The sequence below is a fragment of the Ostrea edulis genome, chromosome 10, assembly GCF_947568905.1.
Source record: "Ostrea edulis chromosome 10, xbOstEdul1.1, whole genome shotgun sequence".
Lineage (NCBI taxonomy): Eukaryota > Metazoa > Mollusca > Bivalvia > Ostreida > Ostreidae > Ostrea > Ostrea edulis.
The window spans coordinates 11,066,739-11,081,153 of record NC_079173.1 but is presented as its reverse complement, the minus strand read 5'-3'; the positions used below and the strand labels follow the sequence as shown (position 1 = coordinate 11,081,153).

General features: G+C 34.0%; 1 protein-coding gene across 2 annotated transcripts in view; it reads left to right on the top strand.

Annotated features, from left to right (window-relative positions):
• LOC125666800 (phosphatidylinositol 5-phosphate 4-kinase type-2 alpha-like) overlaps window positions 1–14,415 on the top strand; it is a 33,050-nt gene that overhangs the window by 7,239 nt on the left and 11,396 nt on the right. Inside the window, exons 1-6 of one of the 2 annotated variants that reach the window (XM_048900093.2) lie at window positions 2,983–3,210; window positions 4,487–4,584; window positions 6,974–7,070; window positions 10,584–10,733; window positions 11,440–11,586; window positions 13,340–13,378. In XM_048900093.2, the coding sequence (XP_048756050.1) occupies window positions 3,205–3,210; window positions 4,487–4,584; window positions 6,974–7,070; window positions 10,584–10,733; window positions 11,440–11,586; window positions 13,340–13,378 (537 nt within the window). In that variant the 5' untranslated portion in view covers window positions 2,983–3,204. Of the gene's footprint in view, window positions 1–2,982; window positions 3,211–4,486; window positions 4,585–6,973; window positions 7,071–10,583; window positions 10,734–11,439; window positions 11,587–13,339; window positions 13,379–14,415 lie in introns of those variants that run through there. The other variant, XM_048900092.2, reaches the window with a different exon arrangement.

The window sequence follows — 14,415 nt, the reverse complement described above, 5'->3', positions numbered from 1 at the left end:
TTATGCTCCCCCCAAAAAAATTTGGGGAACATACATTTACAGTGGTCTATCCATTTGGAGTTTATATCTCCTAAACCTGTCATCAGAAATTGATATAATTGATCACAAATGTTCCAATTGAGACAAGGACTTTTGGACCAAGGTCTTTCAAGATCATTTTGGGAAGTCAAGGATAGTGCTTGGTATTGCAATTGGAAAATCGTATTGCGATATTGTATTGCAATATTAAATTTTGTATTGCAATATATATCACAATATTACAGTAAAACTCTGATATAGCGAATTTCTGGGGACCCTCTATAAAAATTCGCTATAAACGTAATTTGCTATACGTTTATAGCGAATTCATAATTCAAATATAACGAATTCGTTATAAAACTGATTTGTTCTACATGTATCAGTTCTCTAAGAAAGCAGCAATCGATATACTTGCGTTTGTATTGTCTTTAAAAGAAATAAAGCCTATATATTTTCGAGAAGAAATATTTTTATACAAGAAATATACACGTTGATTTATATATGATAATTTATCTTGATGGATTATTAAGTCATGCAAGAACATGTCTAGAGAGAAATGTCAAAAAAAAATTGCGCAATACATACATGTACTAAGTCTATTGCATTTGACATTTACTTGTTGCTTTACACAAATAAAGGAGTGTACGATAAAATAAATGCAATCAAACTTCAAATTTAATTAACGACAATATATTTCCTAAACGTATGTGTAAGTATTGTTTTGTGTTAACAACCTTTTTTGAAAAAATACAAACATAAATTTTGTAATAAGTGTAGATCCTTTATGTCAATGGAAAACGATTGTTAAAAATCACAAAGAGTTTAAAATGAAAACAATAAATTTGTTATAAAAGGTGATTTTTATGTTCATTTTTAATTCAAGGGGAATAGGAATTTACTTCGTTATATCCGTAAATTCGCTATATCCGTGTTCGTTATAGACACAGATTTTTCTATAGAATATATAAAGAATTTGCCGGGGAAATCGTTTTCACTTCGCTATAGCTGTAATTTTGCTATATTCGAGTTTTACTGTATAACAATCTTTATGAAATAAAACAAATACAGTTATCTTTGGATATTTCTTTCATTCTACTTGAAACATTATATAAATAAACATTGACAAATGTATAGATGGATCAAAAAATGGTTCAAATTTCAAGATTTTTTAGGTTATTTGTTCAGTACATAGTAGGTGTGGCATGCTAAAGAACCCTCCCTGCTCAATGGTCATAAGCGCCGAGCAGTCCTAAATTTGAAGCCTTTCACTGTTCTTGGTGACGTCTCCATATGAGTGAAAAATTCTTGAGAGAGAGACACTAAGCAAGATACAATCAATCAATCAACAGTTTTTGAACCGGTATTTATCACACAAATAAGTAATAGGGAAATGGCTTTCAGACAAAGGTCACTCAAGGTCATTTTGTTGGTCAGTGTCACTCAACATACCTTATATATGAAAAAGAAACCTTCATTTCAACAATATTTCAACAGTTATTGATCAGTGTGAGAGTTATTCGTCATACAAAGTAGTTCATTGGTGAGATGCATGCATTTTCAGGAGCATCCATCAGTTTTATTGATATATTTGTTTTATTTGTCCAAGACTTAAACGCACTTGTACTAGTGAAGCATATAATTTAAAATTTTGTTTCGAAACCCCTTTGCGACCGATCTTGAAAAAATCCTCTATTACACAGTTAATCTCTTGTCCTTTTCATCAACTATTTATTTTGTCTTCATTGTCCCCAACTGGGTGCCATGTTGATCTACAATGATTCATTAACACTAAATGTGTTCCAAATGACCATTCACCGAGAAGCAAGAGAAGGAACAATTTGCGGAAATGAATGTTTTATCAGCAACAGTTTCAGATGGGGAATGGAATGCTTTGGTCTGGGAATGGAACATTTAATGGTTTGAATGGAACAGTTTGTTGTGTGGGAATGGAACAATTCTAGTGGAGAATGGAACAGTTCTCTTTGACAAGTCAAGAAAGAATATACAATAAATTCAGTTTTGTTGATAGCTAGATTAAGTACAGTATGAAATCCACCTGAATTTAATCAGTGTCTGTATAGAGGTGCTGCACAGAATAATTCAAAATGCAATATGTAAACATGTTTTTGAATAACAGTTATTGATTAAAAGCTAGGACCATACAGTTTGAGATATCGAATCTCTATAATTAAGGACACTTGATACCAAAAACAAAACAAAAAATGGAAGCACACCAGGGTTGATGTACATGTATATTTTGTTTTAATGGGGTTTTTTTTGTTGTAAATAAGTAAAGATATGAAATTTCTAAACATTAAGGGATTTGACAATGTAAATTTTCTATGAACAGATGTTGAAAAGTTAAATTGTATTTTGAACTCATGAATTGTGATGTCATAATTCAAGCATTTACCATTTGCTATTGTTTATATAATCACACCCCACCCCCAAGTTTCAAATTTAAATCACAGATTAAGATTGCCTATGTCAGAGTAAAAAATGATATTCTTGCTTGATAGACAGGGCGGTTCATACTTCAGTTCAATATTGAGTAATTAGATAGGCCTTCCCCAAACACTGAGGCTTAAGTACACTGAAATGGTACTCATAAAGTAAACAATAATATCACCGGTATGATGTAATGGCACAGTTAAGAAGCAATAAATCAATGTCAAGCATTGATTTCAATACAGGTGATTTTGCACTGCAGAGTCTCTGATAACAACAGCTGAATTTTTGGTAGTCATGCATGCAGATATGTTACATAAACTTTGAGATACAATTATGTGACCTTTAAATTAACTTAAAGAAACGAGTTACGTATACATTACAAAATATAGATATAAGGAATTAATGCAGTTTGTATGGTGGGGGGAGGAGTTTGTTTATGTACCCTGATAATGTAAAATATTGTTCCCTTCTACAAAGAACATAAAACAGGTGAACTCTCTCTCTCTCTCTCTCTCTCTCTCTCTCTCTCTCTCTCTCTCTCCTCTCTCTCTCTCTCTCTCTCTCTCTCTCTCTCTCTCTCTCTCAACATGTTCAATGGTTGGTGGTATTTGAGGATATAACACCTCGTGTTGGCACTGCCATCAATACAATCTGGATATTTGTAGGAAATTCTCTGTGGAACTGTGATGAAAATGGAATGTAATTGGTGTGCTGTGACATTTACCAGTAGGCTAGATGGAAGTAAACAGTAATTAAGGAAAATTAATCTTACAGTCTGTTTATGATGTATAGGGTTGTCCTTCCTAGATGCTGTATTACAGCTACCGGTATATTCTATTTGTCTGTCTGTTTTATATCCACAGTTTACCTCCGAGGTATTGACATAAAACTTCTTTATGAACAACTGCAGTAATTTGCATATTCTTTTACAGGAACAATAGCCCTTTGCAAAAATTGGTCTTTTGCAGATTTTTTTAAAATATCCCCTCGCAATTTGTTGCGAGAAGGGATATAGTAATGAAACTGTTTTGTGTAGGTGAGTGTGTGTAACACTGAACTTGTGGACACTCTACAGGCCACATTTGTTTTTGCTTGATTAATTTGATACTTCACATGTGGCTTAGTTATTAATATCAATTTTGTGAGTCAAAAGGTCAAGGTCACTATAGGACTTCATAGAAGAAGCTTGTAGGCATGCATTCATTGTGAGATTATATGCTTGTGGAGCTCTTGTTTCATTATATGCATATATTGATGTATGCATGCATTCTCTTGAATGTACATGTATTAGTATGTACATTATTGTGGAGCTTTCTAGTAAAGAACTAAAGAGTGAGTTCAATTTTCATCACTGCATGTAGACTCTTGAGTTTACAAGAGCTTTTTGGTCACCTGCATTTCCATAAAAAGGTGACATGATGTTTCAAGATACTGATCAGTATGAAACCTGTAGTGTGGTTCCTAAAGTCAAACATTAAAGATCAATTCAAGGAAGATTCACTGCAAGCTCTAATAAGTCTATCATGTACAAAACCTACAGGGTCAGGACTCAATGTGTCTTGTCATGTACAAAACCTACAGGGTCCAGAACTCAATGTGTCTTGTCATGTACAAAACCTACAGGGTCCAGAACTCAATGTGTCTTGTCATGTACAAAACCTACAGGGTCCATGACTCAATGTGTCTTGTCATGTACAAAACCTACAGGGTCAGGACTCAATGTGTCTTGTCATGTACAAAACCTACAGGGTCCAGAACTCGATATGTCTTTTTATATACAAAACCTACAGGGTCCACGACTCAATGTGTCTTGTCATGTACAAAACCTACAGGGTCCGGGACTCAATGTGTCTTGTCATGTACAAAACTTGCAGAGTCCAGGACTTATGTGTCTCGCTGAGCCTTATTCAGTTTAAACACATGTAAATGCAGGTACACACCCATCTGTTATAGTGAACAAATTTCAGATAGGTCTCATTCTTATATCAAAATGATCATTTGTTTTGAAATTTTGTAGATTAATACTTTGAACCATGTCAGTATACCAGTAATGCTGATGCCTGATGACTTCAAGGCCTTCAGCAAAGTTCATGTGGATTACCACAAATTCAACAAGTAGGTAGACTGTTATGTAACCTAATTACATAATTAATTACATTAATGTAGTAGTGTATTTTAGGTACGTTCGTGTATACACTCCACACTACCTTAAAACACAGTTACAGCGAACATGCTGATAATGAATTCATGTTTACAGTAAAACATGGTTACAGCTAACACACTTATAATGAATTCATGTTTACAGTAAAACACAGTTACAGCGAACATGCTGATAATGAATTCATGTTTACAGTAAAACACGGTTACAGCTAACACATTTATAATGAATTCATGTTTACAGTAAAACACAGTTACAGCTAGCGAACACACTTATAATGAATTCATGTTTACAGTAAAGCACGGTTACTGCAAACACACTTAATATAATGAATTCATATTTACAGTAAAACACAGTTACAGCTAACACTCTTATAATGAATTCATGTTTACAGTAAAGCACGGTTACTGCAAACACACTTAATATAATGAATTCATGTTTACAGTAAAGCACGGTTACTGCAAACACACTTAATATAATGAATTCATATTTACAGTAAAACACGGTTACAGCTAACACATTTATAATGAATTCATGTTTACAGTAAAACACAGTTACAGCTAGCGAACACACTTATAATGAATTCATGTTTACAGTAAAGCACGGTTACTGCAAACACACTTAATATAATGAATTCATATTTACAGTAAAACACAGTTACAGCTAACACTCTTATAATGAATTCATGTTTACAGTAAAGCACGGTTACTGCAAACACACTTAATATAATGAATTCATGTTTACAGTAAAGCACGGTTACTGCAAACACACTTATAATGAATTCATGTTTCCAGTAAAACACAGTTACAGCGAACACACTTATAATGAATTCATGTTTACAGTAAAGCACGGTTACTGCAAACACACTTAATATAATGAATTCATATTTACAGTGAAACACAGTTACAGCTAACACACTTATAATGAATTCATGTTTACAGTAAAACACAGTTACAGTAAATACCCTTATAATGAATTCATGTTTACAGTAAAACATGGTTATAACTAACACATTTATAATGAATTCATACTTACAGTGAAACACGGTCTCAGCGAACATGCTTATAATGAATTCATGCTTAACAGCAAAGTGATTTTCATTCCCTGTCGGTTTAAAAACATGTTGTAAGGTTATTGGATATAATGAGTTATGTTTAAAACGAATCAAAATTGTTTATCCCCAGCACTTCATTATAAGCGTGTAACTGTATTTCACCTGGGCTGCCTCAAATTTATCAAGATAAAAGGTATATTCATTTTCGCAAGCCAATTGTCTGATTCGCTTACTCTCATCTCCCCCTTGGCAGATTTGGTCGCATTTCTGACACTTCAAAATATCGTGCTTTGGCTTTCCAAGGCATCCAATAAAATCACACCTTACAAACAGTTTGGTTTGAGTAATGGCGTAAGAATGAGTTTGCTTTTCAGCTGAAGTGGTGCGCAGTGACCTACTTTATGGCTAATAGTAGGCCAAACAGTTTTCTAGGCTTTTTTTCATTACAAATTTAGTCACAAGTTTCCTCTTGGAGGAATACAAGTTCAGTTTGAATTTCAGCTGGATTGGTCTGTCTGTATGTCAGTCCAAAGTCATGTTTTCCAGACTTTTTTCCATAAGGATGAATGTACAGTGTTGAAATTTGGTCACAATTTCTTCCTCAAAAAGCATATTAAGAGTAAGTTTGCATTTCAGCTGGATTGGTGCACCATGACCTACTTTAGGGTTAAAAGTAGGTCAAAACCTACTTTTGGGCTAAAAGTAGGTCAAACCGTTTTCCAGACTTTTCCCGTTACAAATACAGGTATTGCCCTGAAATTTTGTCACATCCTCCCTTTCAGAGAAATACATAATCATTTCACATTTCAACTTGATCGGTGCACTCTGACCTACTTTAGGATTAAGAGTAGGTCAAAAAGTTTCCTGGACTTTTTCTCATCATGGATTCACATATTGCAACCTTCCTCTCAGATAAATACATAATCAGTTTACATGCCAGATAGATTGGTGCATCATGAATTACTTTAAGGCTTTTCTATTCAAAATATGTGTGATATCAATTCAGAGTCCGAGTGCATAATGTGCTTACAGGTTGAATTTCACTGTCCAATGGGCATATGTTGTACCATTTGTGGTACTCTTGTTTAAATATTTACATTCTACTATTATTTCTGTTAACATTCTCAGTCATTAAATGGAAGCACATGTACTTTATATGTGTAGACTGTATTGAGATGTACATTGCTTACAACTGCAGCACATTCATGAGGAAATGGCTATCATTACAATTTGTAGAGATATCAAAGGCAAAAACATTACAAATATAGTGTCTACAATTGTTATTTTCTCAGAGAATCAATGCCAAGTCACTTCAAGTTCAAAGAATACTGCCCGATTGTGTTCAGAAATCTGAGGGAACGGTTTGGAATTGACGACCTTGATTATATGGTAAGTGTTGACAGGGTCTTTCAATATGAGATGGATAGTACCTTCACAAGATACAGAGACAATGGTAGATATTTAGTGAATGAACTGTAATGTTCATCAGATTTCAATTGATTGATAGATTGACTTTTATAAAAGTTCAGTCCAAAGGCAAATGTGAGCTTCTAGGCATCCATGCATCATCTGTTTGCTGTCAATGTCTGATTACACTTTTAAATATTAAGTTTCCAATTTTGGATACAAATATAAAATGTTTCTGTGCTGCTTCTTTAAAAATGCTCCTATTTGTCAAAGGATATTGAAAGTGTCCAGTGCGGATACTGTGACCTTGGCGTGTGACTAATCAACTTCTCTAGAGCGGCCATGTGTCAACTCATGTACTACCATGACCTTGACTTGTGACTATGACTAAATCTACTTATCTAGAGTGGCCGTGTATCAACTCATGCACTACCGTGACCTTGGGGGTGGGGGGGGGGGGGGGGGGGTCCATTCTGTTAACATTTAATATTTTACAACTGAAATTTAAAATAGCAAATATATGTATTTTTTACCAATCTCAGAGAGAGTTAGTATAAGGGATCCAGACCCCTGCCACCTCCAACTCCACCCATCCATATCTGCACCAAAACTTTATATGCTTTTGATAAATTCTGGGTCACAATTGTGAGATTTTAAGAATATACATGTATAAATGCATGTGAACTTTATAAGAGAATATTATGTAGATATACACCATGAAATTCACTCTGCACACATCATTACATGTGATGATATAAGAAAGAATTAGTTTTGTTTTTCACAAGTTACAAGCAGAGAATTGAGTTGATGGCTGTAAATTGAAGTTTTGATGGTTGTAAATTGAAGTTTTGATGATTGTAAATTGAATTTTTGTTGCTGTCTGCTGACCAGTGTGCACTAGGATGTGTTGTTTGATTTTGTCCATTCTCTTGGCCGGGTTCTATGATTATGACTTGAATCAATGAGGTTACTGACATGATAGATGGCCGTTGCCTTCTGAAACATGAATGCAGTATGTTGAATCATTAATACTAATCTGATTCTTTCTCGTTTTGGCTGATCAGTTATTTTTCACCATAATGTACATTACCTCTTGTTACCATGGAGATTAACGCAATCTGTAGGATAGCAAAGTTTGCGTGCAGCAGTGTCTTTCTCATTAGTAATAGCAATAACTGGTGGCTTATAAACCCATCATATACAGGTGTTATATTGTATACAGGTGTTATCATGTCTGTCTCTATGTAGTTTTTGATTTGATTGATCTGATCTCTCTTTACAAACAGCTGCTGTCCATTAAATGAGAGAGGATTTCATCTAAATACACCATAAGTTGTACATCTAAAGAAGCATAAAGTTAGAGAGCTGGAATGAGAGAGGATTTCATCTAAATATGCCATAAGTTGTAACCTAAAGAAGCATAGAGTTAGAGAGAGCTGGAATGAGAGAGGTTTTCACCTAAATACACCATAAGTTGTAACCTAAAGAAGCATAGAGTTAGAGAGAGCTGGAATGAGAGAGGTTTTCACCTAAATACACCATAAGTTGTAACCTAAAGAAGCATAGAGTTAGAGAGAGCTGGAATGAGAGAGGATTTCATCTAAATATACCATAAGTAGTAGATCTAAAGAAGCATAAAGTTAGAGAGCTGGAATGAGAGAGGATTTCATCTAAATATACCATAAGTTGTAACCTAAAGAAGCATAGAGTTAGAGAGAGCTGGAATGAGAGAGGTTTTCACCTAAATACACCATAAGTTGTAACCTAAAGAAGCATAGAGTTAGAGAGAGCTGGAATGAGAGAGGTTTTCTTCTAAATACACCAAAAGTTGTAGATCTAAAGAAGCATAAAGTTAGAGAGCTGGAATGAGAGAGGTTTTCTTCTAAATACACCAAAAGTTGTAGAAAGGAATTATTATGAAGTTAAAACAAATTACTGCTGGATATTAAAAGAAACACGAATTAAATAGATATTATATGTCTGCACATTTCTCCGAACCTTATCTGTTAAAAGAGTGGCCAATAAGTGGTAGAGTACACAGCTACAAATAAGGAACTCTACTGATTTATGTAAACTGATGAGCTGTACATAGCTTAAAGTTAAGAAAGATTGAAAAATTGAACATTTGTATCACTGAGCAGATCTTTAGTTTGGGTTTTTTTAAAAATAGAAAATAATGCCAACTACATAATTATGTCGCAATTATTTCTCATCATAAACTACTAGATAAAGGTCTGGAAGGCAGGAAGTGAAGGGGTAATTGATTCCAATTTTGCCTGACACTGGCCTCAATGTATAGCCTCTTAAATTCAGGAACCGTGCAAGAGTTACATGCCAGGGTAAAAAAAAAAAAAAATGGAGGTTTTATTGCTGTATAATCAATCTTATAGTAAAACCATGCTTTGTCAGTAAGCTTATAAGAATTTTATTGATCTACAATTTATTCTTACTTTTCAACTTCTACAACAACCCCTGATTCAGTAAGGAAAACCCAGTATTGTAGAAGTTTTCTGTGTTGTAATGTTGGGATGTAATAATATATATTTGTGTTACAATTTATTTCTAAAACCTAAAGAGGCCAGAGTCTGATTTGAATCATTTATCTAATATATAATATATCAACTACAGTCAAACCTCATTGTATCAAACTCGATGGAGCAGAGAAAAAACTTTGAGATATCTGAGGATTCGAGATATCAAGGATAAAATAATTAAAGAATAAGTGGTTGGGACTTCTGAATCACTTCGACATATCCATGGTATTTGAGATATCAGTGTTCGAGATATCATGGTTCAACTGTATAACATTATATGCAAGCCTAAAATACATATTGGACTAAAACTAGCTCAGTCACCCATGTAAGAAAACCTGCTGAATTGAAGCATCCATGTCCTGGAAGCTCCCCGATGTATGCATCATTGCTAAGTAACTACGATAGTCGTTAAATCTAGCAAGACACGTAACATCGATATCGCTTCAACGATCATTGTTAAATCTAGTAACATCACTACAACAATCATTGTTAGATCTAGTAAGACTAGTAACATCACAGATCCATCAGCCCACGGACATACTGGTACATTCCGTGTGATGTCACTGCTTGACACTTTACGAAGACTTAGAAAAGTAGCCATCAAAACAATACCACCATATTGCAAGGTTTTGCAATTTGCAAGGTATCATGTTTGACCAGTCTACAAATTGTTTACGGAACATTGCGGCACCAAATGATGCATTTAATTCATGACAAGCCCTAGAGTGTGGATAGTATTAACATCCTAACGGTTTAATCAACATCTTCCATTGATAGAGGAACACAAAATGGGGACATGTATAAATTCCTGTGACTTTGTCGTGACAAAGTTGTTGCTGCATGTTGCTAGCAGTGCAGTAAACTACGGATGGACAGACTAATTGCTAGGTGCCTTGAGTTAAAGCCTTGATGGTAGTTGACCTACTTATGACTATTATTGAATGAATATACATTTTTGTAGAATTCCTTGACCAAGCATCCAGAGGATATAGATTCTCCCGGGAGAAGTGGTGCAAGAATGATGACGTCTCATGATAAAAAATACTTCATTAAAACGCTAGTCAGTGAGGAAGTTGAGCAGCTTCATCTAATTCTAAAACAATATCATCAGGTGAGTGAGGGGCAGACACAGTGTATCATTGTCAGTAAGTCACATAAAAACAGCATCATCAGGTGAGTGACATAGAAAACACATAGAAACAGCTCATCATTGGTTCTGTCAGATTAAAGATCGGTAACTGTAAATGTTAAATGATATATGCATGTTTTCATTTAAATAACTGCAGTAACATATATACTTATAGGTTATAGACTTTGTATGGGAAAATATGATGACCGAGTTTTTTGGCGCGTAGACGGACCGAGCTTGCGAGGTCCGTTCGCGACAAAAAACGAGGTCGACACATTTCCCATACAAAGTCTATAACCTTTTTATTATATACTTTCAATTTCATTTAGAAACTAACAATAATTTTATTTTTAACAATAACTTTATCGGTTTAACTGAGTAAAAGATGAAAAACACGAAAAATTTGAAAATTAACGGCGTAGAAATTTGATTGTGACGTAATGTTTGCGGGCCGGAATGTTTCCGGGCATATATCGTGTGATATATGCCCGCAAACTTTTAAAGAAAAAAGAAGAGATGAAATTGAAAGTATATAATAAATATAAGATATTGTGACTAGTAGTTTAATGCTGTAACAAGAGACACAACTGAAAAAGACCAGTAACATGGTGAAAATATTTGGAAGATCTTAAAATACATGTATATGTTATAGCACTTTTTCATGTTTTGATTGAATGCCTTTTTACAGTTCATTGTGGAAAATCATGCCAAGACATTGCTGCCGCAGTACCTGGGAATGTATCGCATCACTGTAAACGATACCGAGACGTATGTTGTCGTGATGAGATGCGTGTTCAGCCCTCGACTTCATATACACAAGAAATACGATCTTAAGGTATCGGTAGACCAAATGATGCTTATTTTTAGGTATTGAGAATCATTAGGAGAGTTTTTATACTTTAGATGCTCATTTTTAGGTATTGAGAATCATTAGGAGAGTTTTTATACTTTAGATGCTCATTTTTAGGTATTGAGAATCATTAGGAGAGTTTTTATACTTTAGATGCTCATTTTTAGGCGTTAACAATCATTAGGAGAGTTTTAGACTTTTAATATGATTTTTATACAGTCCTCTTTGCATTCGGCTGTGCATAAGGTCTCGACCCGAGTTCTCTAGTATGCTCTATCCTGTAACTATTTACTTAGTTGGCTCCAAGTCCATCCTCCTTTCATTTCTTTTGAGGTCACCTGAGTCACTTAGGTGACCTATTGTTATTGATCTTTGCTTGCGTCAATCGTTGTGCATTAATAGTTGAACATTTTTTACTTCTTTTGTATCAGAATTGCGAATTTTGCAACCCTAGGGTTTTGACTCCAGGACAGCTCCAAATTAGTCGTATCGTGTTAATGGTACACATATTTTTTCATCAGTATCTATCGGCAATTTTGAGGGCATTTAAGTTTGAAGAACACATCTTCTTTTATATTGTTGTGGAATATTGAAAGTTAGATTAGATATGCAGAACAGGAATTTTTTTTCTAGATTTCATAGCTATTGGGCCTAGTGATACTTTTAACTAATACTCAGGTGATCAATAAAACCTGTGGGCCTTTCGTCTTAGAAGAAAAATCCTTCGAATGATTGATTTGGGATATAGAGAAGACCTTCCCCAGCTATTTCTAGTGCTGTTATGAGGCCAGTTGGGCATAACTTGCGAGTGTAAGTTATATTGGTTTTACTCCAAAACCTTTCATCAGAAATTGATTATAATTGATCACAGATATTCCTTGAGACAGGAACTTTTGGACCAAGATCAATTTGGAAAGGTCAAGGTCACTTAGAACATATACCTTATTTAAGTAAAAAAAAAAATTCAACAGGCATTGATCATATATCACACAAATAAGGAATAGTGGTTTTCAGACAATGGTTACTCAAGGTCATTTTGTAAAGGTCACTCAGTACATATATCTTATATATATGAAAAATACTTAATTTAAATGATCATTTCAACGATATTTCAACAGTTAATTGATCTTTTGGACCAAGGTCTCTCAAGGTCATTTTGAAAAGGTCAAGGTTGCTTAAAACATATGCCTTATATAAGTAAAAAGTGCCTTATTTCAATAGTTTTGAACAGGTATTGATGATATATCACACAAATAAGTAATAAGGAAGTAGCTTTCAGGTAAAGTCCACTCAAAGTCATTTTGTAAATGTAAATGCCACTGAACATTTACCTGGTTTGTGAAAAAAAAACCCTTCATTTCAACAATATTTCAACAGTTATTGATATTTTTGGACCAAGGTCTCTCAAGGTCATTTGGAAAGGTCAAGGTCAGTCAGATCATATACATGTACCTTATGAATATATTTATGGGAAAAGTGTCTTATTTCAACAGTTTTTTAATAGGTATTGATCATATATAACAAATAAGTATTAGGGAATGGCTTTCAAAGGTCACTCAAGATCATTTTGTAAAGGTCAATAGCATTTAACATATACCTAAAAAAGAAACCTTCATTTCACAATATTTCAACAGTCATTGATCATTGTGCGAGTCATTCGTCATATGAAGTAGTTTTTTGGTTAGATGCATTTCGGGGAGCATCCGTCAGTTTTACTGATATTCTTGTTTCTTTTCAGGGGTCAACAGTAGACAGATCAGCTAGTGATAAAGAGAAGGCAAGTTTCCTGTCAAAATACACACATAGATAAAGTATACACATAGATAAAGTACACACACAGATAAAATACACACATAGATAAAGTACACCCATAGATAAAATACACGCACAGATAAAATACACACATAAATAAAGTACACACATAGATAAAGTACACCCATAGATAAAGTACACCCATAGATAAAATACACGCATAGATAAAGTACACACATAGATAAAGTACACACATAGATAAAATACACACACAGATAGAGTACACACACAGATAAAGTACACACACAGATAAAATACACACATAGATAAAGTACACACATAGATAAAATACACACATAAAGTACACACACATATAAAGTACACACACAGATAAAATACACACACAGATAAAGTACACACATAGATAAAATACACACATAGATAAAATACACACATAAAGTACACACACAGATAAAATACACACACAGATAAAATACACACATAGATAAAGTACACACATAGATAAAATACACACATAGATAAAATACACACATAGATAAAGACATGCTATGGTACTCTCTTGTTTAAAGGAATCTCCTCAAGTGTGAAGGAAAAACAAACACTTTAAGTGGAGCACATGTCCTTATTTGAAATTCAGAACTTTAAGCATTCAGCATGCTAAGTTTGGAAAGCCAATGAATTTAGAATTCACTTTATTTGTATGGGAAAATTTGTAATTGATCAAATATTATATAATATGCTTTAGTATAGGAAGTAAGATATCATGACTTCATTTGACACTTGTGTCATGCTATTGCTGAGTGCTTCACTATGAAATGTAAATGCCAAGTTCAAAAAGGGAATTGTGTGTAGCTGGTATGGGGTAGTGAGTGTATTCTGTCATCATGGTAACTGCATATGCATACAAATGGTAAAATCACATCAAACAAATAAAGAATGTGCATTATTTGTGCCAGGTTCTGGGTAGATTTCGCATTCTACTGTATACATTGATGTTACTTAACCATATTTGAGATGCAAGTCAATTTTAATGTATTACAT